General features: G+C 49.1%; 3 protein-coding genes across 4 annotated transcripts; 2 read left to right on the forward strand and 1 right to left on the reverse strand.

The window, feature by feature from the left end:
- Positions 1-1,529: 1,529 nt before the first annotated feature.
- Positions 1,530-6,377, forward strand: TMEM220 (transmembrane protein 220). The gene is made up of 6 exons (XM_062610602.1): positions 1,530-1,911; positions 2,017-2,046; positions 2,932-2,992; positions 4,782-4,905; positions 5,361-5,420; positions 6,207-6,377. The coding sequence occupies exons 1-6, from the start codon at positions 1,834-1,836 to the stop codon at positions 6,337-6,339; spliced, it is 486 nt and encodes a 161-aa protein (XP_062466586.1). The 5' UTR covers positions 1,530-1,833; the 3' UTR covers positions 6,340-6,377.
- A 467-nt stretch (positions 6,378-6,844) lies between these two features.
- On the reverse strand, positions 6,845-9,475 carry ADPRM (ADP-ribose/CDP-alcohol diphosphatase, manganese dependent). 2 transcript variants are annotated; one of them, XM_062610600.1, is made up of 4 exons: positions 8,920-9,475; positions 8,254-8,370; positions 7,714-8,005; positions 6,845-7,550 (listed from the first exon to the last, which is right to left on the reverse strand). In XM_062610600.1, exons 1-3 carry the CDS (start codon positions 9,473-9,475, stop codon positions 7,719-7,721), a joined length of 960 nt encoding a protein of 319 aa, XP_062466584.1. In that variant the 3' UTR covers positions 6,845-7,550; positions 7,714-7,718. The 2 variants fall into 2 exon arrangements, with proteins under 2 accessions (XP_062466584.1, XP_062466583.1); XM_062610599.1 differs by having other exon boundaries at positions 6,845-8,005.
- On the forward strand, positions 9,429-17,427 carry LOC134159541 (protein SCO1 homolog, mitochondrial). Its single transcript, XM_062610601.1, has 6 exons — positions 9,429-9,689; positions 9,805-9,895; positions 11,010-11,207; positions 12,022-12,114; positions 12,224-12,339; positions 16,478-17,427. The coding sequence occupies exons 1-6, from the start codon at positions 9,429-9,431 to the stop codon at positions 16,604-16,606; spliced, it is 888 nt and encodes a 295-aa protein (XP_062466585.1). The 3' UTR covers positions 16,607-17,427.
- The last annotated feature ends 4,800 nt before the right edge of the window (positions 17,428-22,227 follow it).

Raw genomic sequence — 22,227 nt, forward strand, 5'->3', positions numbered from 1 at the left:
CTCTCGACCTACTAACCACCGCCCTTCTAATACACCCCAGGATGCCATTGGCCTTCTTGGCCACAAGGGCACAGTGTTGGCTCATGGTCATCCTGTCGTCCACTAGGACCCCCAGGTCCCTCTCCCCTACACTGCTCTCTAGCAGGTCGTTCCCCAACCTATACTGGAACCTGGGGTTGTTCCTGCCCAGATGCGGGACTCTACACTTCCCCTTGTTATATTTCATCCAGTTATTCCCTGCCCAACTCTCCAGCCTGCCCAGGTCTCTCTGGATGGCAGCACAGCCTTCTGGCGTGTCAGCCACTCCTGCCAGCTCAGTGTCATCAGCAAACTTGCTGATAGTACACTCAATTCCCTCATCTAAATCGTTGATGAATATATTAAATAATACCGGTCCCAGTACTGACCCTTGAGGCACTCCACTAGTTACAGGCCTCCAACTAGACTCCGCCCCATAGACTACAACTCTCTGGCTTCTCTCCTTCAGCCAGTTCGCAGTCCACCTCACTACCTGATCATCCAGTCCACACATCCTCAATTTAGCTGTGAGGATGCTGTGGGAGACTGTGCCAAATGCTTTGCTGAAGTCAAGGTAGACCACATCCACCGCTCTGCCATCATCCATCCACCGTGTTATTTCCTCATAAAAGGTAAGAGATTGGTCAAACATGATTTCCCCCTGGTGAAGCCATGTTGACTACCCCTCATAACCCTCTTATCCTTGATATGCCTTAAGATGGCACCAAGGACAAGGTGTTCCATCACTTTCCCAGGGATGGAGGTGAGGCTGACCGGTCTATAGTTACCCGGGTCCTCCTTCTTGCCCTTTTTGAAGACCGGAGTGACATTTGCCTTCCTCCAGTCCTCAGGCACCTCTCCCGTTTCCCAAGACTTGGTAAAGATGATGGCGAGTGGTCTAGCAATGACTTCCGCCAGTTCCCTCAGCACCCGCGGGTGCATCCCATCTGGACCCATGGATTTATGGATGTCCAGATTGCTCAACTGATCTCTAACCCATTCCTCATCGACTAAGGCAAACCGTTCCGTCGACCTGTCTTCATCTAAGGTCTCCGGGGTACAGGGCTCTTCAGGACTGACTGCAGCAGAGTAGACAGAGACAAAGAAGGCATTCAGTAACTCTGCCATCTCTGCATCTTCTGTCACCAGGGCCCCCATCCCGTTCATCAGTGGGCCTACATTGCCTCTGGTGTTAGTTTTGTCTGCCATGTACTTGAAAAAGCTCTTTTTGCTGTCCTTGACCCTTCTTGCCAGGTTTAATTCTAAGGATGCCTTAGTCCTCCTAGCTGCCTTCCTACATCCCCTAGCAGCAGCCTTATATTCCTCCCAAGTGGCCAGCCCCTCCTTCCATGACCTGTAAACTCTCCTCTTCCACTTGAGCATACCCAGCAATTCCCTATTTAGTAACATTATCTAGGTGTTCCTGCTCCGGCAGGGGGATTGGACTAGATGATCTTTTGAGGTCCCTTCCAATCTCTAGCATACTGTGATACTGTGATCTGATGCCGGCGAGGCAAACACGCCTCTGTGCTCTCCGCAGCCACTCCAGGGGCAGTTCCACGTTACTGCTGCGGTTTGCTTCCTCTTTGCTCACTACTGCTCAAAGTTCCCCGCGCTCCGGACCGGCCGGGGCCGCCGCTGCAGGACCCACTCCAGGTCTTCCGCATCCTCCCTCACGGGGGACGCTGGACAGGACGCAAAGTGCCTCCTGAGAGACCGGTAACTGCGACCGAGCCGCGCTGACCCACATCGGCTGCGGCCATCCCCGAGCCTGCCACCGGCTCCGCCCCGTCGCCGCGGCCCTCCCCGGCGGCCATGGCCATGGCGGGGCGGCTGTGGCGGGGCTGCAACCTCCTTATGGCCGCTTTCTTCGGGCTGGCGGCCGCAGTGCAGGTGAGAGCGGGGCCGCCCGGAGGGGGGCGGCAGGAGGCTCCCCCCCGCACCGCTCCCCGCGGAGCGCGGCCCCGGCCGGGTCTCAGTGTGCGCCTTCCGCTGCAGGTGAACGACCCCGACGCCGGGATGTGGACTGTGAGTACGGGACCGCCCTTCCCCTGCTCCCTGCATTTACCTGGAGAGCAAAGCAGGCGCCGGGAACCCGGTCCCTGCTGCAGCAACGGCTGAGTCATGGAGTCAGGGAATGGTTTGTGTTGAAGAGACCTTAAAGCTCCTCCAGCTCCAACCCCTGCCACGGGCAGGGACACCTTCCACTAGAGCAGCTTGCTCCAAGCCCCTGTGTCCAACCTGGCCTTGAACACTGCCAGGGATGGGGCAGCCACAGCTTCTCTGGGCACCCTGTGCCAGCGCCTCAGCACCCTCACAGGGAAGAGCTTCTGCCTAAGAGCTCATCTCAGTCTCCCCTCTGGCAGGTTAAAGCCATTCCCCTTGGCCTGTCCCTGTCAGCTTGACAGGGCTGCCTCGGTCTCAAGGGGAAATCAGAACCCCTCCAGTTCCCAGTCTACTTTGCCAGCCCTTCCTCGGGCACAGGAGCAGCGTGGCGGCCCTGGCACCGTGTGCCTGGCTTGGAGCTGAGCGGCACAGGCGCTGTGTGACAGGGGCTGTCCCTTTGTGCTGGGGACATCCCTTGAGTGGGGGAGCCCAGCCAGGCTCCTGCTCCCAGCGGAGCCACCCGGTGTAGGTGGAGGGTTGGGGTCTGGAAAGCCCCACAGGGTTTTTCCTTGGAATCAACATGCAGTGAAGGGGTAGTTGGTAACCCAGGGCCTGAGGAGCTGGGGCTGGCACTCAGCCGATGGTCCAGGATGGTGGGTGGCAGTGGTGATGGGCGCTGGCAGTGCCAGGGCATGCCAGGGGTGGGAAACTGGCAGCAGTTCCCCACATCTGGCAGCTGCTGTGGATGGGCACTGCTGTGTGTCTCACTAAGCCCTGCTACAGAGCAGATTTGTATTTCATTAACAGGTTGTCTACTTAGTGCCAGCTGCCCTGACACTGCTTGTCAGCATTAACCCTTCAATAACAGGTATGACATCAGTGTGCAGAACAGTCTCTGCTCAAAACCCAATTTTATCTATTGAATTGTAGATTAAAATCAGTTAAGAAAGGTATCCTAATATATCTTGAGGGCAAAAATCTGTGGAACCTGCTTCTACAAAAGCTGGTCATCAGTTGGATGAGCTGCAGATGAGTGGAGGAGCCCTGGATAAAGGGCAGCTGCTGGGGTGATTTTACCTTTGCACCCTGGTTCCAGGGATCAAAGCCTGAGTAGAACACAAGCCTAGCTCTGGTGTTGACGTTAGCACATTAATACATGTTGTTTCCTTGATGTAAATTGTGGTTTTGCTTATCTACCTCATAGAAGAGCAGTTGATCTCTGCACAGAAAGAGCTAAAGGTCTTGTTCAGTATCAAGTACTGCAGCTGCCCCTCAAAGCACATAACAGAGATGGGACCTGTTAGATGCTTCAGTGCTGTGGCTGTTTCCAAGGGCATACGCCAAGTGCTCTAATGCCACATCATGTTGAGAGAATCAGATCAGATTTGGTCCAGGCCTCTGGAAAATAGTTAATTTTTTGTATTTTCATCCAGTAGAAATAACAAACCTGACATTTTGCATGCATGAAGTGACTGGATCTTTTCTGGATGGATCCTTACTCTGACTAAACTACACGTATGCCAAAAAAAATCTTGTATGCTGTTGTCGCAGATCACACCATTGCAGCCTCTCAGCATTCTGGCTACATTAAGCATATGAAGCATTCATCAAGCCAAAACCCATGAGGGTTGTTTGCCAGTGGTTTATCAGTGCTGCAGGGGAGGTTTATTGTGTAATAGGTGTAACTTCAACATAATGGCATTTGGTTGAGAGAATTTGCATGTTAAACTCACAAGTAGTTTTTTTTTTGGTGCCAAGATCTGTGGAAAATAAAGATTAAAATAGCACAACTATTGTATGACTGCACATTTATGTACATTCACCAGGGGACATTTTGCCATTCCACTCTGTGGAAGACCCAAATTTTGCCTCTGCTGAGCTGCAGTAACTTCAGCCAGATGGGAAATCAATTACAATGCTGGGTCATGCTGAGCTCTTCAGTCTTGGCAGCTCATCTTTAATGCTTGCCTGGAGGGGTCAAGCACCGAGGTTTTGCCCATCTCCCCCCACTAGCATCTGGGAATAGACATGGAAAACCACAGCAATCTTTGGGCCCATCCAGATAGTTCACATCATCTATAGTTCTCTTTTTAAACATCAGCTCCCCAGGCAGAGGTGTCAGCAGTGATGCTCATCATCAGAGGCAAACCTCAGGCAGAGGCTTATTAAGGAGTGTGAGGGAAGAGGCTCCTTGCAGGGTGGTGGTTACTGTGTGCCCCTGAGGCTGACAGGGAGCTGGGGCTGCTCCCCTGGCCTCTGGTGTCCTCTGGGTCCTGCTGAGCATCTGGTTCTGGCTGGAGCTCCAGAAAGGCTGATCCTCCTGCTTAAGAGAACTCTCCTTTGTGCTCCACTCCGTGATTTGTTTCTCATGTACGTCAAATGCTGGAGCCTCTTGTGTTAACTGGAGAGAATAGGAAACTCTTCATTGAGGTGCTGCTGCCAAAGAAGCAAGCTCCAAGCCCACTAGTGTTTGTTTTCATCAGCACTTCTAAACAGATTTCCCTGGTCATAGAGATGCTGGTATTAATTCAGTCTTCCTGCCTAAGGTGTGTGTGTGTTTGCTGGAGGCATCTTTTTTTAGTGACTCAATTGCCTTTTTCATTTATAGGTTTCCTTCATGTGACACTGCAGTTGCTGCCAGTCTGTTTTTTCCCCAGGTAATGGTGTTTGGAGGAGCCTCTGTGACCTTCATTCTGCTGGATGTATCATTGGGACCATTGCTCTGGCTTGCTCTTTGTTTGCTTATGCTCAAGGAAACATTTTACATGAGGAAGAAGGCCGGTAAGTGGTGAATAAATCCCCCCCTGCATGAACTCAGCACTCCAGGCCACCTCCTTTGGTAGTCACCCCCTAACTTTATCTGCTGGGCTGCTGCAGTGAGTTCTCTTGGTCCAGGGGAATCAAACCAAGCAGAAGTGACCATAGTGCTCCAGATGGGGGTTTCTTGGACAAAGGGAGGGTGAGCAGTCCTGATTGCTTGCCTGATTGTGGCACATAGATTTTAGTGGGGAAACTTCTGGCTTTCAAAGAGGAGGGCACTGGCTTTGTAGCTTTGCGGTGGGAAGCAAAGTTACTCTGTGTAAATACCTTTACAGTTACAATCCTAGTAAAATACACTGAACTTCTCACAGGAGCAACAGTGCTGGTTTGGAGGCAACACTTGTATTTATTTACATATGTTTTAATAAACACCTGCTTGTATTATTTTCTGACCTGTTTTTTGTTTGGCTTTTTAGCGAGTTGTTTGGTCTGGTGATAATCGCAGTATGGATGAGGCTTTGTCGCAGTTCAGCCAAGTAAGTTTTCCTTTTTTCTCTTTGAAATCCATTCACATGTTCACATCTCATGCTTGGAGCTTCTCAGTTCATTTTGGCTGCTTGGTTTTCTGCTTCCTATCACTGCCTGAACACTCTCTCAGATACCTAAGCAGTACTAGCTGGTGCTACAGCGTGGCGGATCTTGTACAGGTACAAGTCTGTAGTGGGGAGTAAAGGAATATGAAAGCTTTTCTGCTCCCCATCCATAATGGCAGGGGACAGCCTCCCTTTGCACAATGACAGTGCGCCCCTTTAGTGGAACAGCCTAGGGAGTGTTGGCCACAACTGCTAATGAACTGCAAAGGCATTTCTGCCATTGCTCCCAAGTTACGGAACTTCCCAGTGAGGGTCTCTGTGCTGCTGTCGCCTCTGGAGGTGCACAGGGCTCTGGGTGACTGCAGTGGTTCCACATTTTCCTCCTCCAGCCTCTTCAGAGCATTGTGCTACAGCTGTTTTGCTAAATTCCTGTTAGCTTGGAGCAGGAAAATTCCCAATCTGCCAAACAGTACCTTTGTGCTGGCAAACACACACATGCCTTTGGGCAACTAGGGTGCTTTTACCTACTTATTTACCTGGTTTATGAGGTGGCAGAAACTTCCGCTGCAGCACGGTGCCTCTGTGGGAAAGGACTCTGCTAATGCACCAACAGGAGCTACATCGGAGTGGCCAAAGGCTCTTTGCTGTCTTTCCAACAGCACCCAGGTGTGATGTGAATGTTTCATAGCATTGATTTGAAACAGCTCTGTTGTGTTTGCTTCTTTCTAGGAACCCACTGGCTGGAGTTCGTTTGACTGCTGCAGTGGTGGTCGCGCTCTTCCCCTTTGTGTCATGGCTGTACATTTATGTGAACAAGGAGATGCGAGAATCTTGGCCAACACACTGTAAAACAGTGATTTAGTGGGTGGGAGATAGGACAGAATAAATATTCTGACCTTATTTGCCTTTGCTTTTTGGTTCTTAATGAAGGGTTCATGTCTGGCTGCTTCCAGCAGCGCAGGTTGAGATTTGTTATAGAAACTGAGGAACACTGTCAAATCTGAGTGGAGGATTTTCCTGTGGGAAATGGTGTTCACCTGGCTTCCTCCTACATTTTCAAAGCACCGTTGAGTTCATGTGTGTTCGAATGTTATAGCCAAGATACCCTGGCATCTCCAGATCACTTTCTGACCAGCAGGAAAACCTGCTGCTCTGTATCATAAGAGGAAAGTAAAGCAGACACTTTGTTTCAATAAATGACTGCTTACAGCCATAAATCTTCCAGATAGCTACCTGGATAGTCCCCTGAGACTAACAATATTTGAGCAGTCTGTTCCTGCCCTAAATATGTAGAATGTATCTGAAGAAATATTTTTGCTGTCATCTTTCACTGAAAATTCTTAGTTTTACAGAGTAATAAATACTAATTTTCCTAAGAAAATGCAATGAAAGCTTCTGTATCTTTTATTTTCTGTGGGATGTGCACTCTTGACTGTCCCCAGCGGATGTGGTCACTATCACAGCTCTGCTTCTCACAGCACTGCTGTTCCTGGAGGGCAGCGCAGCAGCAGCCACCATGCTCCACTGCTACTGATCCTGGACGACGACACTCAGGTGAATATTCTGGGCTGGGAGAAAGCCACAGAGGTCCAGATGCAGTGCAGCTACATCCTTCCATATCGGGGCTTCTTCACCCAGTGCTGCTGCCTAGTTCCCAAGCAGGTGTATCTGCAGCATTAAAGGATGTAGCATAAATCATAAATCGTCTGTTTTCCTTGGGTTTAGCTGGTTTTGAAGATTGTTTTAGTCTTTTAAAGCAATGTTAAGAAGGCTGCATTAGGCTACAAGGCAGAGTAATTCTGACACACATGAGACATTACTGATCATGATGTGCAAAAAACCACCTGAGATGGAAATGGCTGGGCAGGTACAATTCTGCATACTTTAATTCTGATTCATCCAAAAAAGTGGCTTTGTTTTTTTTGACAATTCATAACGTGGGGTTCATTTTTTCCACAGTACATACCAATCGAGTCAGGAACAGGTGTTTCAGGTCAACATTCTGCATTCAAGTATATTTCACATATGGATACTGGCCTTCTCTATTCTCCATGAAGAAATTAGGTCTGTTTTCTTACAGAAACATAATTCCTAAAATTGAGTATCCAAGAGGAAAATGACTGAATTAAAGCTATAAGGATCTGCCATGCACATCTTTCTACAAGCACATAATAAGCTGAATCCTCTATTTTTTATTCAAGTACTTCCTGCAGAACAGCAATTTGTATTTGCTTACTGTTTTCAGAAATGCATAACTCTGTCTGAAACTCTGCCCCTTCCCTTTAGTATCATTTTATCTTTATAGACATAAATAGTCCCAAAGGCATTGCTTTCTGGTGGAGTTTCAATAATCCCCTCCAAAGTCAGATGGTGAACTCCATGTGAGTCTAAACAATAGCCACCATCGTGCAGGTGCCCTGCAAGAAAGCAGACCACGCACTGATGGGCGTGTATGACTGAAAGGGCATCTTTGTAATTCCAGGCAAAGCAAACCCAGTCTGAGGCGTCTGGATGAATGGGCAGGTGGCCTGCAGTTGAGAAGGAAAGAAACAGGAGAGTTACTTTACATGTAACCTAACTCTGCCTTCATTGCTGGGAAGTTCAGATATCTGCGTAAAAAAAGCTCACACGAGTGTGAGACATGGGTCTTATGCTACTTCACAGGTTACCTGTGTACCTCAGTAGAGCTATAAAGCTGCTACATGTTTTCTTCAGCTAACATCCATTGGCTAGGTCTTTTTGCATATATCCCCATACATCTCCTATAACCACCTACCTGTGACTATGACTTTTTCTTGGTTTTCATCGGAGAACTTGAGGACTTCATTGAACCAGTCCAGCTGGGTTTGGCTAAATCCTCCGTTAAACTCTACAAACTGAGGTTCTTTAAGTCCTGCAATGAAGAAGAAGGTCAGGCATAGGCGCATGCACTTCTGTGGCTCCTGAATTTGCTTGCCTTATGTAAGTCTGCTTATGATAGATGGTTTACTCTTCAAACTGTTTTGTTGGATCTGAACTCCAGCCTCCTTGGACAAGCAAGAGAAAATCATTTGCTAGTGTTCTGGGAGGGTTTGGTCATGCTGCACACACAGGATTTCCACTAGTGGGTCCCCCAAGTCATGGGCTAGGGTGGGCATCACTCTTACACTCTGTAATAGCAGTTACACAGGCTGTTCTGATACTGCAGGGCACACAGCACAACATTAAACCCATCCCAAAAGCACCATGGCAGGTAAGGGAGCATCTCCTGCGCCCACCTAGAGACCCACTGACTGTCTCTGGGCTGACAGCGAGGAGGCGAGCAGAATCAGGGCACGTGCCTCAGCCTTCTGGCAACCAGATGCCAGCTCAGGGAGCAGAGGTTCCGCCACCCATGCTTCCATGGGAGAAGTTCAGCGCTTCACGCTTCCATGCTCTAAACATCAGTGGAGCAGGGGGGTACCTGTGGGGTCGTTGAGGTTGTCATTGGGGTTCTTCTTCCGCAGCAGCCGCAGGGACTCCTGGTAGCGGGGGTTGCCGGGCTCCCTGCCCAGCGTGCTCAGGTCGTAGCCATCGAGCACGACGACACGGAACTGCGCGGCGGGGCTGAAGTGATAGGCCTGGCAGTCGCTGGCGGGGGGCCCGGCCGCGGCCCCGCAGGAGCGGCTGCTGAGGCCGGTGTGCAGCAGGCGGGCCCGGCTGAAGTTATACAACTCGTGGTTGCCCCACGCGTGATGCACCGGCACCGGCAGCCGCCCCAGCGCTGCCAGCACCTGCTCCAGGGCACGCTCGGACTGGCCGCTGCGGGCGTTGAGGCCATCGATGCTGTCACCCAGCTGCAGCACGAAGGCGAGCGGCGGCTTCTCAGCGGCCCACGCTTCCACCGCGGCCCGCAGCAGGTTAAGGCTGTGCCGGTAGTACCGCCGCCGGCGCCCCCCGAAGTCGTACCCGTCCTCCGCGTCCGCGTACTGGATGTCCGCGACGACACCGAAGCAGAAGAGCGGCGGCACCGCCTCCATGATGGCCCCGCCCAGCTGCCGTAGGCGGAAGGGGCGGGCACGGAAGAGCGGCCATAAGATGGCGGCAGCCGGGCGGTGGTGCGGCCGTGTGGGGCTGTGCTGGCGGTTGTCGGGCGCCGTGGTGAGGAGCTGTGCGGTGCTGCCCGCGTCCTGCTGCCGCTCCGTGTCCCGCCTGCCGCCGGGCAGCGGCCCGCGGAAGGGCGCGCAATGGAGGGTGAGTGCGGGAGCGGGGGAGCAGCGTCCTTCCGCAGCGGGGTGGCGGGACGGGGTGGGCCGCGCCGCGCTGTCTCCCCGGTCTGTTCAGCCCCTAAGGAGCTTCTTCTCTGCAGCTGGTGTCGTGGCGGTCGCTGGCCGCCACTTTCGTGCTGTGCGGAGGGTTCCTGGCCGCCATGAAGAAGGTGAAGCAGTGGAAGGAGGAGGGTGAGTGCGGGGTGAGGGGCCGGACCCTGCGCGCCTCCGGGGGGAGCACGGCGGGAGGAGCCGCAGAGCCGCGCTCCATGTGCCGGGCAGGCCGATGGGACCCTCAGTGCCGTGGGTGGACTCGCAGTGCTGGGGAACGGATGGACTGGATGGGCTTGAAGGCCTTTTCCAGCCCAGCCGTGGCGTTGTGCGCTTTGCTGTCTTGCTGAGTCGTGGCATGCTTTGTGCCCGTTGCATATGCAAAGTGCCTCAGAAAAGTTCAAAACAAGCAAACAAAATACTCGGAACACTCCTTCAAGGTTCAGCGTTTTAAACCTCCTAAACGTGTCTTTGCCGCTGGGATAGCTGTGTCTGCTCACGCTGCCCGTCGATGCAGTGCAGGCACAGAGGTGAGTCTGTTTGTGCATGTGGGGTTTGCTCTATGTGCTGGTGTGCGGTCACCTGCCCTATGATGACTGTTCATGTTCTTCATTCTCATGCTTTCAGTTGGGAAATTGGAGATCTTGCAGCTTTTAGGGTGTGTTCACTTTGTAAAGGATGCTGATTTTTCTGTTTCACCCTACACTGGGTACCTGACTTTTTTTTCTTTATGTAAAAAATACAGTCAGATGGCAGTATGGCATGTAGTGATAGGACAAGGGGGAATGCCTTTAAGCTGGCCGTTTAAAATGGCCAGAGGGGAGACTGAGATGAGCTCTTAGACAGAGGCTCTTCCCTGTGAGGGTGCCGAGGCGCTGGCACAGGGTGCCCAGAGAAGCTGTGGCTGCCCCATCCCTGTCAGTGTTCAAGGCCAGGTTGGAGCACCCTGCTGTAGTGGAAGGTGTCCCTGCCCGTGGCAGGGGTTGGAAGTGGAAGAGCTGTAAGGTCTCCTCCAGCCCAAACTATTCCGTGGTTCTGTGGTTATGTTTCAAATGAGTTTAGAGATATATTTGCCCAAAATGGGGTGGTTTTTGAAAGTCTTGTCCACATTGATCTTCTGCATGATGGGCTTTGGTAGAGCATGTTTCAATGCCCTAGGCTGTGAGGTTGCCAGACTCTCCAGCTTCTGAGGCTTGCCTGGGAAGCAGTGTGGATTGTGGCATGGATGTGTCTGATCCCCTCTTGTTTTTTGTAGCTCTGGAGAAGGAAAGAAACAGAGGCATTGGGAAACCACTGCTTGGAGGACCTTTCTCTCTCGTCAGTCATGAGGGACAGCCCAAGACCAACAAGGACTACATTGGGCAGTGGGTGCTGATCTACTTTGGCTTCACACACTGCCCTGACATCTGTCCAGATGAACTGCAGAAAATGATTGAAGTGGTAGATAACATTGGTATGGGAATTTGGTTGGCATTGTGATCCTCTTCATGGGAGGTCTGGGTTTATTATGGTAAAATATTGCAAATGTTAATAACTGATAATTGCTTAAAAAATGCCATTGACTATTCAATAGCTGAATTAATTGCCAAGTGATACATAGATCGATCAGCCTATGACTAGCATCTGTTATTTAGAGCATGATGGCACTGATCTTCCTGCAGCAGGACTGACTTCTTGGTAATAAAACTTGATGGTGGCAGGTTAAAGGGCCTCTGCATTGTATTGTGACCAAGCAGCAGTTACAGGGTGTATTAGAGGATTTTTTTCCCCTCTCCATTTTATTCATTCTGAGGATAAATCTCCCAAAGTCTCTTCTGAGAATGACAGTGCTGTGGAATGGAGGTTGGGGAATGCTGGGGATAGAGGTGGTTTTCTCAGCCTGCAGGGCCTGAGGAGTTATGGAGCTAGGATAATAGCAACCAGGCAAGTGGGAGGGTGCACTGAAGTGAGGAGAGTACAGTGAAAGGTGTGGCTGGAACATCACAGGTCCTCTTTGTACTGATCGTTGTGCTTTGATGCATGCATCATGCCATGGCATTTTCTGCATCAGAGCCAGTTTGTTCTCTGCCCTAAGCAGGTCAGAGAGCCTGCACCCAGTATGAGCACAGAGCCTTGGATTCCATTCACAAATTGCATACATTATGCTGCAGAAAATGGCCTTTTTTTGCCACTTAGGGTGGGCTCAGATGTAGCTTGGCTGTGAGCTTGTTTGCAGGGAGATGAGAAATGATTTTATCTTTCTAAGAGAAATATTGTTAATGTCACAGATAGAATTCCATCTTTGCCTAATCTAACCCCACTCTTCATCACCATTGATCCTGAGAGAGACAGTGAAGAAGCCATCGCCAGATACGTTAAAGGTATTACTGTTTTCTTTGTGTCTTGCAGCATGTAATATAGAGCACTGAAAAGGAGGCTCTTGTTGGGATTCTTCTCACTAAAATGTCCAAATGCCTTCTTTCTGTCTAGAATTTTCTCCAAAGCTGATTGGATTGACTGGTACCAGGGCACAGATTGATCAAGTGGCCAAAGCTTACCGTGTGTATTACAGCGAAGGTCCCAAAGATGAAGATAATGATTACATAGTAAGTAACTGTAGGGCCTTTGCCTAATGAGTTTGGATAAGAGCAACATAGATTTTAAAATCAGAAGGCAGCTGTTGCAATCTACACTGAAGTCCCACATGACAGAGTCCTGTTGCAGTGATATGTTAAACTGTTGGTTTAGAGGTTTCAGTCAAAATCCAAGTGCCTTCTCACCTCAGGCTCAGAACCTCACTGAAACATGTTCTAGAATGTATGGTCCTAGGCCTGCATATGGAATAGCAGATGAAATATCAAGCCTGCCATGTAGTGTTTTAGTCTGGCCATTTTCCTGTGTGCTCCAACATGAAAATGGAACTAGGAAATTCAGGCAATAGGAAGAGGGAGAAATGAGAGGGAAAAGTGAGGAACAACTCATACCCTGCCAAACAGGCACGAGGGAGTGGGGTCTTCCTGGTAAGAGACTTGAATGATGTAAAGTCTGCCTGCAGATACTGTAAGGATCTTCCTCCTGTGTCAAATGACCTCAAAGAGAGAGCCTATTAATGGGAATAAAATATGTAGAGTAATAGTGTGAAGGGGAAAGTGAGGTTTAAGTGAGGCTAAACTGGCTAGTCAAAATCTGGGTGTGAATACAACTGGCTATAGGGCTTGGAGCTGCTGCTGAGGCCTTCCTGACTTGCCACATCCCGAGCAGACTGGAATAGTAAAGTAGGTGCAAGTGTGTATGCTTAAACCATGACAAAGCGATATGGTAAAGGAGGATGCATATTATATGACCCTTTTTATTTTCTTCATTACAAGAACTAAGCACATCAGATCTAAAACCAGGTTCCACCAGGCGGTGGTTCTTGTTGCATTGGACATGTGAGAAGTGGAATCCCTCCCTACAGAGGAGAATGGTAGAACCTTACAGGAGTTCACAGGAGACTTCTTGTTAGTCTGTGGAAAGCCCAACCTGGTGAGGATTATGAAATGCACAGGAATGTTGCCTAGTTCAGGAAGACTGTGAGCTAAAGCATGTTGGAAACTGGGAAGTAATAGAGGAAACATTTTTGTGGCTGGTTTTATACTCTTTAACGCCACCATGGCTTGCCACTGTTTGAGGTAGGATGCTGTGGCAGATTAGGTTGGGTCTAATCCAGTATTGTCTATTCTTAATCTGTTTTTAAAAACCACCTGACCAGAAAACAGATTATCCAAATGAATAACCAGCAAGAGTAGCACATGTTGCCAGTAAAGGGGAGGTGGAATCACACTGGTAATGTGTGCACTGTGATTTGTTACTAAAAGGGGTGTGAAGTGGGAGATGAAGAGCTGCTTTTGCTTAGTAGCAGCTCAATAGCTACAGAAGTCTGTGTGTAAGGTACTGTATTTGAATGGAGAAGACAAGCTTGTTGGGGAAATTCAACACCAATTCCAGTCAATCTGAAAAGCATCAATCTGAAATCAATCTAAACATACTGCTTAAGGCTGGATTTATAGAAGAGGGATGGCGGAAATGCAAGAATAGATTATAGCAGCAGGACTGGCACAGGATGCCTGCTTAGGAGAGGGAAGATAATCAGTAGAATCTGACATTGAGTGAATTGAAGTTGAGGAGAGATGATGGAAAGAGGCCAGGAAAGATGAATGAATGCTGCTCCTTAGGAAGCAAACCACATGTGGATTCTAGCAAACCACACTTGGATTCTGACATGGCTGTGAAGGGAAAGTGTAGGGGTTCAGCCAAGGAAAACAACTCTGCAGATGACAGCAGCTTCAAGGGAGGCTGGAGAGTGAAACTGAACTGGAGAAAGTGACCACACAGGTGATGAAGTAGGAGAAGAGATTTGGGATCCAGGGAGAAGATGGCTGGTCTGTGCTAGGGTTGGGAGCTTGAGGGAAGAGGAGGACAGCAAGGAGGAAGGACCAGAGAACTAGGAGCAGGAGAGCAGCCTGGGAGCCCCAGCCATGGTGCCAAGGAGGAAGAGTATTACAGGCATGTCCTCAAGAGTTGTCAGGCTGCGGCTGTTGAGAGGTGGAGAGCTCCGTGTGCTCAGGGCAGGCAGGCCAGAGGACACAGGGCTGTGAAACAAGGTGGACAGAAGAAGAACAGACCTGGGAGGGGGAGCTTGAGGCTGCTTTTGTGTCTACCTGGGACTTACTCAGGTAATTACTACACTGTCATTTTTTTTAATCAGCTGTTACCTTTTCATTGGCCCTGTCCTGCCAGTTGGTGACTAACACTGCCAGCTGTGCATGAGCAGGTTGTTTTCTCTGCAGGCTGCTGAGAGGTAGGGAAGATGAATAGGTCCCCTACAGCCAGTTCAACTGTGCTGCTTGTTTTGACTGGAAAAGAGCCTCGAGATGAGCACTTTGGCTGTGTTTTCTAAACACCTGTTTGCATTTTTCAGGTATTACTTGAGTGCTGCTAGTTCCTATTTAATGATCTCGATTTTTCTAATTCTCAGTACCAGCATACCCAATGTACTTGCTTTATTCTGTGTTTTACAAGACTGCACTGAAACTCAAATGACAGTCTTCATGTGCATAGAGTGGGAACAGTGCAGGCTTCAGGCACAGCTTGAAAAGCAGTGCACACAAACTGCACTCCAGCCTCTTTACATTTAACCTTCCACAGGCCAGGGAGTAAAGATGCTCTGAGCAGGCTACCTTCTTTTTTTGCCAACTTCCAGTTGAAGGATGTGAATCGTGTTTCAGATTTGTTTCCTACACCTGGATTTTGTAATCTGATATTGAAAATTTGAAGTTAGAGTAAATTTTATTGCAGTAATTTTGAGAAATATTTTCTTCACTGACAAGTGCCATCAAGTTTAATGCAGGTGGTACTGGAAATGTTCATCTGGTCTGATTTCAAACACAGTTGTACTCTGAGTGCATAGTACGTTTCAGAGGCTTTTCTCCAGTGGCAGGGAGATGATGTAGTCACTTGAGCAATCACAGATTCATAGCCTCCAGTTTCAGTATTTTGTGTCTTTCACAGAATCCCAGACTGGTTTGTTTTGGACGGGACCTTACAGCTCATACAGTTCCAACCCCCTGCCACAGGCAGAGACAGCTTCCACCCCATCCAGTCTGGCCTTGAACACTGCCAGGGATGGGGCAGCCACAGCTTCTCTGGGCACCCTGTGCTAGGTCCTCAACACCCTCACAGGAAAAAACTTCTGCCTAAGAGCTCATCTTAGTCTACTCTTCTTTTATGAATATACAGGCAGTACATGCAGTGGCATTTAAAATCAATTTACAGTTCACTAGATGAGCTTTGGAGGTCCCTTCCAACCAAACTATTCCATGATTCATGAATTGTGACTTTGAACATGTTTTAAGGTTATTTCAGTGCAGACAGTAGAGGGAGCCCCTACCTAGCACACGTGTTTCTCTCTGCACCAGTTCCTCTCTCTGCAGCTCCTGTATCCCATGGATGCCCTTGCTCCCATTGCTTATACTCCCAGTGAGCTTAGTTTAATGAAATACCTGTTTCTATTGGGTCTGCATCATATTAGCAGCAGGAGCTTGGAATGCCTTGTCATGTGGAGCATCATGAGAAGTAGAAGGAAATTGTGAAAAGCAAGGGGGAAAGACCTTTAGCTCACATGTTGCCCCTGCCTTGTCTGTGCTGCAGGAAGGGTGCCAAGAGCTGAGGGATGCTATTTCTTAAAGTATTCCTTCATACATTCTGAGTATGCAACTAGTTTTCTCTATCTTCTTGAGTAAAACAAGAAGTCACCAAGGTGATACTTTAGCTTCTTTGTGAGAAGCCTTGTCAGATTGCTGAAGCAAAGGCTGGATGGGTTGCTGTTGCTGCTGACTGAGAGATGTGCAGGGTGTAATACTGAATGGGTGTCTCCAAAGAAGATGGAGACTCCCTTTTTCTCAGGAGTCACCTGGAGAAGAGGAGGGGTGGTGGGTACAGGTTACTCCTGGGAGATTCTCACTGGACCAAGCAGGAAAGATTTTCATCATGAAAACAATCAGCCACTGGAATAATCTCCCCAGGGAAGTGGTGGATTCCCCAGCCCTGGACACTTGAGATTTGGCTGGACAGGGTGCTGGGACATCTTGTCTAGATCATGATCTGCCAAGAAAGCTTGGACCAGATGATCCTTGAGGTTCCTTCCAGCCTAGGATTTATGATTCTGTGATCTTTTTTGCCAAGCTATGCTGTGCTCTCTTGCAGGTGGATCACACAATAATCATGTACCTCCTTGGGCCAGATGGTGACTTCGTGGACTATTATGGCCAGAATAAGAAGAGTACTGAGATTTCTGCTTCTATTGCTGCACACATGAGAAAATACAGATTGTAAAACACAAGGTCTTCAACGATTGATGTGAACATCACCTCTAGGTTTGGCTGGAATTGGGCATTGGAGTTAAAGCAGAAGCATGCAGGTGTGACATCCTGGCACCGCATGCCTCCTTTCTTCCAGGTAAGAAAGGCAGCCATACTTCTGCAAAATACCATCATCAAAAGTCTCAATAGAGCCTTCCTTGTGCATACGATTTGCAGCAAGATTTGGGACTTCCGTGAAGCATTGCTGGGAGCAGAAAATGGACAGCACTTCTCATGTGGGAAGAATATTTACCACTGGTAAAATTAACTGGTATCTCTTGGCAAGACTTCAGCAAAGGGCAGTCACTGCAGGAGGACAGTTACTTGAAGAAAAGCCACATGTGCCAGAGAACCCTCTTTTCTGCACTGTTTTGCCTTCTGGGAGAGGCACTTACAGTATTATAAGCAGAAGAGCCTTAAGAGTACTTAAGGAGGTGAAGAGCACTGAAAGCATCATAAGCTTCCTTGCATGGGACCAGCCCTGTAGTGTGCCCGGTTGAATGCTGAATGAAATGGGTCTTTTTCATTTGAATGCTGAAATGAAATGTTTTTTTTTCTTTTTTTTTTTTTTTCCTGGGTGAACACTGTAAACATAAGGAAATGAGGAATAGTTTGCAAATCCAATTTTTCTTCTGGCCTAAATCGTCTGATGCATAGTCAGCCTGATTGTGCTATGCTGAGTAGTGAGTGTAGTGCGGAAGGGTGAAGGGGGTCTGTGTCCATGCATAGGGTTGTCAGTCAGATCAGCTTGATGCAGTATGGCATTTGAAAATAAAGATTGTTTTGTATAAGCAATATATATTTTTTTCTTGGTTAGGTTTGACTGGAACATCATCAGTACTTTATATACTGGGGAAGCTTCAAATTCTTGCTGGTTTAGCTCTTACTAGAAAGTAGCTGTTATCTCTGGTAGTGCAAGCCATAAGCTGAATGTGCCTTTGTAAAGTACCTGAACCCCAGAGAATGGCCCACAGGAGCCAAACCAGACATGTTCTTCATGGCAGAGTGTTTCACACTGAACACAAGTGTTCCAGAACAGTTATAAAGCAAGATAAAGTAGTGTAACTCCACATCAGCTGCCCTATGCTATGGTGACCTCCTGAAGGTGTTTGGAAGGGTACTCTGATAGAGTATGTCTAAGATTTCACCCTTCTTATAAAGGAAGGAAGATTCTTCAAGTTCCAATGCAGATCCTATCCTTCTGCCCTTCCCCAAAGAGTGAATAGTTTTAAGAAGGTTTTTTTTTGTTTTTCTCTGTTCCAAAGGATCACAGGAATTTTTCTGTTTCAGTTTACAGTGGGAGTTTTTGAAAGTCTTGCTAGAATTCGACTCAGCTGAGAAAGAAGTCATGCTTTGTCTTCTGGCACTTGGAGCAGCTCATGTCCCACTTCTTTCTGCCTCTTAAATTGACTCTGCCCATCTCTTTTTCTTGGTCTTTCCACTTTCTTTGGAATTGGGATGTGTGTGGGGGAGTGTGTTTAAAAATAATTTACCCCCCTGTTTAGGCAGCTGTCGGACTTCTACTGCCAGGCCTTAGTGCCAGCAGGGAGCACCGTTCTGCTCCATGTATGCTGAGCACCAAGGATGAGCATCCTGAATGCTCACCAGGAGGAGGCAGAGCTGTTCAAGGGGAAGACATATAGTGGGGGAAAGGGAATGTGTTGTGGGGGGGAGGCTTGAAGGCTGTCAGTGATAGGCAGTGTTTGTTCAGTGTCAGAGCAAACTCCCCCTGTGCTCACCACAGTAGTCCAGAGTCTGTGTGCAGCCCACAAAGAGGGAGCTCAGGGGAAAGTTTATGGCAGGATTCCTTGTTCGTGGCTGTGCTCCCCGAGTGTCCCTATGGAAACTTCATGGCACTGGTTTTCACTTGGGAAGGTAATTAGAGTCTGGTGCTGTGAAGGTGAACCTCAGTTACTTTGGGCAAAAGGGGACCCCTGGGTGTCCCCTAGACAGATGGCTGATAGAGCACTGCTGTGTGCCTGCTCCCTACTTGTTACTGGTGGGAAACCGCAGCTCTTCAAAGTGGCTGTGTCTGTACCAGTGACTGCAGAGCTGATGCCATGCCAGGCTGGGGACTAGTGACAAGATGTCTGAGGAATGAGGGGTGGTTCCTTTTGTGTAGCTGAGGAAGGCAGCACATTCCTTGTGTGCTGTGCATGTAGCCCATGGAGGAGCTGAACTAATGAGTGATACTTGAGCAGCATGGGTGAAGTTGGCTGGTTTAGGAATGCTCTCACCACCAACATGGGCAGAGCCAGGGATTGAGAAGTACAGAGACTGTGGCTTTAAATGGCTGCAAAACCTGATGTTGCACTTGCAGTCCAGATCATGGAATAACTTGGATGGGAAGGAGCCTCAGGATGTCTGTAATCCAGCCTCCTGCTCAAAGCATGAGCAGGAGATTCAGAGCAGGTGGTTCAAGGTTTTAAGCAGCAAGGACTTGGAAACCTCCAAGGATGGAGCCTCTCTAGGTGGGTAAAGTATATTTTTCACTAGAGTACATCTTTAGCACCATTCAAGTTTCATCTGCCATTTTAACTCTTGTTCTTTCGCTGTGCACCAGGGTGAGGAGTCTGACTCCATCTTCTCAATAGCCTCTTCATAGGCATTGGAAGTCTGCTGTTACATCCCCCTGCAGCCTTCTCCTTCCTGGGCTAAACGAGTCCTGTTCCATCAGCCTCTCCTTGTGCTGTACACGATGGCAGGCTCCAAGCCTCTGACCATCTTGACCATTCTTCTCCCTAGACTGCCTCTGGCCAGTCAGTTCCCAGCATGGGTTTTTGCAGGGATGTTTTCCTTACTGGGTGCAGGACTTGTTGAACTTCAGAAGGTTCCTGTCAGCCCATCCCTCCAGTCTGCCTGGGTCCCTCTGAATAGCAGCTATGACCTAGAGGTCAGTTGCCCAGCCATCCAGATCATAAACTAGCTTGGACACAAGACCATTGTGGCAGGTAATTTTGGGAGCTGAAGTTGGACAGCATCCACTGCTCCCTCCACGTCCTCCAATCTGGTCACTTTATCTTGAAAGGCAATCAGGATGCTCAGATGTGATTTCTCTTTGTAAATCCACGCTGACTGTTCCCAATCACCTTTGCTTTTATGTGCTCATACACATTGAAGTGGTTGGTTTTTTCCTCTTCTTCATTGAACCTTTTTCTTCTGCACTTAAAAAAGAAACCTCTCAGGAAAAATCTGCCCCTAATCTGAGCTGGTGCCTCTTGAGGGGATGTGGGAGCCAGGCTGGGCATCAGTCCACAGTCATTGGGGCAAAATCCAAATCTGGCTTTATTTTTCCATGCTCTGTCACATGTGTACTGCCAGTGTGAAAATACTCTGTGGGACTGCTATGATAGCCAAAGAGCTCAGTCCAAATCCAGTTTGGATCTTGAGCAGAATTGCCCTGGCTCAAATGCCGAGTGACACAGGAATTAATCAGCTCTCCAGAGCTTGCTTGTGCCCAGAGTAGGTGAGGATGTGGCTCCCAGGCCTGATCTGCTCAGTGCCTGCTCTTCAGTGTTCATTTCAAAGCAGCTTGCTTTGACCAGGAGGTGCTGATCAGCTCTGTTCTCCACTTGTATTGAGGTTGAGCTATACCCCAGCATAGAATCATAGAACCATACAATAGTTTCGGTTTTAGAGAACCTTAAGTTCATCCAGTTCCAACCCCCTGCCTTGGGGAGGGACGCCTCACCCTAGACAATGTTGCCCAAGGCTCTGTCCAACCTGGCCTTGAACACTGCCAGGCATGGAGTGTTTGGGCAGCCTGTTCCGATGCCTCAGCACCCTCACAGTAAAGAATTTCTTCCTTGTATCTAACCTGAACTCCCCCTGTTTCAGTCTGAACCCATCACCCCTTGTCCTATTGCTCCAGTCCCTGATGAAGAGTCCCTCTCCAGCATCCTTGTACCCCTCTTCAGACACTGGAAGCTGCTCTGAGGTCTCCACACAGCCTTCTCTTCTCCAGGCTGAACAGCCCCAATGCTCTCAGCCTGTCTCCATACAGGAGGTGCTCCAGCCTCTGATCATCCTCATGGACTCCTCCGGACTTGTATGGGACTATGTGCTTTTGGAGCTGGTCTCTTGCTTCAGCCTGTACCTTGCACTTGGGTGGTGAGGACTACCTGGGTCATACATGTTCACACAGTGCTTTGGATGCAGTTCTGTTGCATATTTGAGTGATGGAAGTGTCTTTAATCACTCATGACTGTCCCCAGCCAGAGCAGCGTGCTGTGCCCTGGAGGGACTGAGCAGGACAATTCCAGGGCAGGTACTGCCTGCAGTGCCAGGTTTACCTACTGTTTCCAAAAAACCATATCTGGCAGAGTAACTCCCAGGAGGGAGTGAAAATAGACATTTCTGCTGTCTTGAAACAAGCGGTGTCCTGGGATGCTCCAGATCTGCAGTCATCCGTCATCTTTCTTGACAACTTGTATGAAGCAAACACTTGCTGATGGTGCCAGCAGGGCTGCTGTGCTTCCAGGGCTTGGTGAGTGTCTTGACATGGAGCTTGCTGGCCTGGGCCCTGCAGGGTGCTCCAGGGGTGTGCCAGCACCTTCTCTGGGAAAAAGGCAACCTCAGGACCACTCCTGAGTCACTCCTGTCAGGCTGCCACATGCCCAGCATCCCTCCAGGCTCTTCCCAGCCCTATTGCTCTTCCCGGATCCCCTTCCCTGGGATGTGCTGCTCACACGGGTTCAGGTGATGGAGCCTCAGGCTTTCGAGTGCTGATAGAAGTGCCACAGTCAGCGCTGCTTGGTGGCATTTTGGCAGTGATAGATTGAGGAGCACTATTGGCCCCAGATAACTGCAGGCTGTGGTACAATGAGGCTGTTGTCATGGCAGCCCTTCAGGAACGGCAGCTGGTGGCACTGAGCTTCAGTGGCAAAGCTGCCTGGCATTGAAGAAAGCTGGCTGAACCTTGGTGTCCTGCAGCCACCCAGAACCATTTAATCCTTGGCAAGTCTTTCTCATCCCTGTCTTGGTGCAGGGCTGTGGTTTGAAATACTGTACCTCTTTCTCCAGTAACTTTACAGGTATCTACATTTTCTAGAGTTTTTTCTCACTTCTTCAGACTGGCATGGTCCAAGCACTGACCCTGTATCATGAAGATGTGCTCCTATGTCATGAAGGTGTGCTCCCATTAGCCTGTAGCCAGGTCTGTGGGATGAATGATTGCTCTTTGCTGATGATGGAGCTGACGGCTGAGCATTTGTTGGGGCCTTTACCACCTTGCTGCAAGTCAGGATGTATCTTTACTCAGGTAAAACAATGTGTGGACTGCTGAGGAGTGAAGCAGAGCTATGAGCAGCCTCACGATGCAGTGAAGTTGCTGCTTGCAGCCAAAGCTTTCCAGTCCCTGTTGCTGGTGTAGTGTGCTCACCTGGAAAACTCAGGAGCTGTGGCTCCAGGACAACACGTGCTGGGGCTGCTCAGGAGCTCCCCATTGAAGCAGATAGTCTGGGCTGTGCTGCAGGGGAATGACTGCAGTCCATGCTATTAGATGTGAACTGATAAGCAGGTCAGTTTTACTGGATCACTTTTAGGTTTGGTGGCCTAAAAATGAAAGTCAAAAGTGAAGTGTTTCCCTCCACAAGA

The sequence above is a fragment of the Pezoporus occidentalis genome, unplaced genomic scaffold, assembly GCF_034315485.1.
Source record: "Pezoporus occidentalis ecotype Australia unplaced genomic scaffold, CSIRO_AGI_Poc_V1 ctg148, whole genome shotgun sequence".
Classification (NCBI taxonomy): Eukaryota; Metazoa; Chordata; class Aves; order Psittaciformes; family Psittacidae; genus Pezoporus; species Pezoporus occidentalis.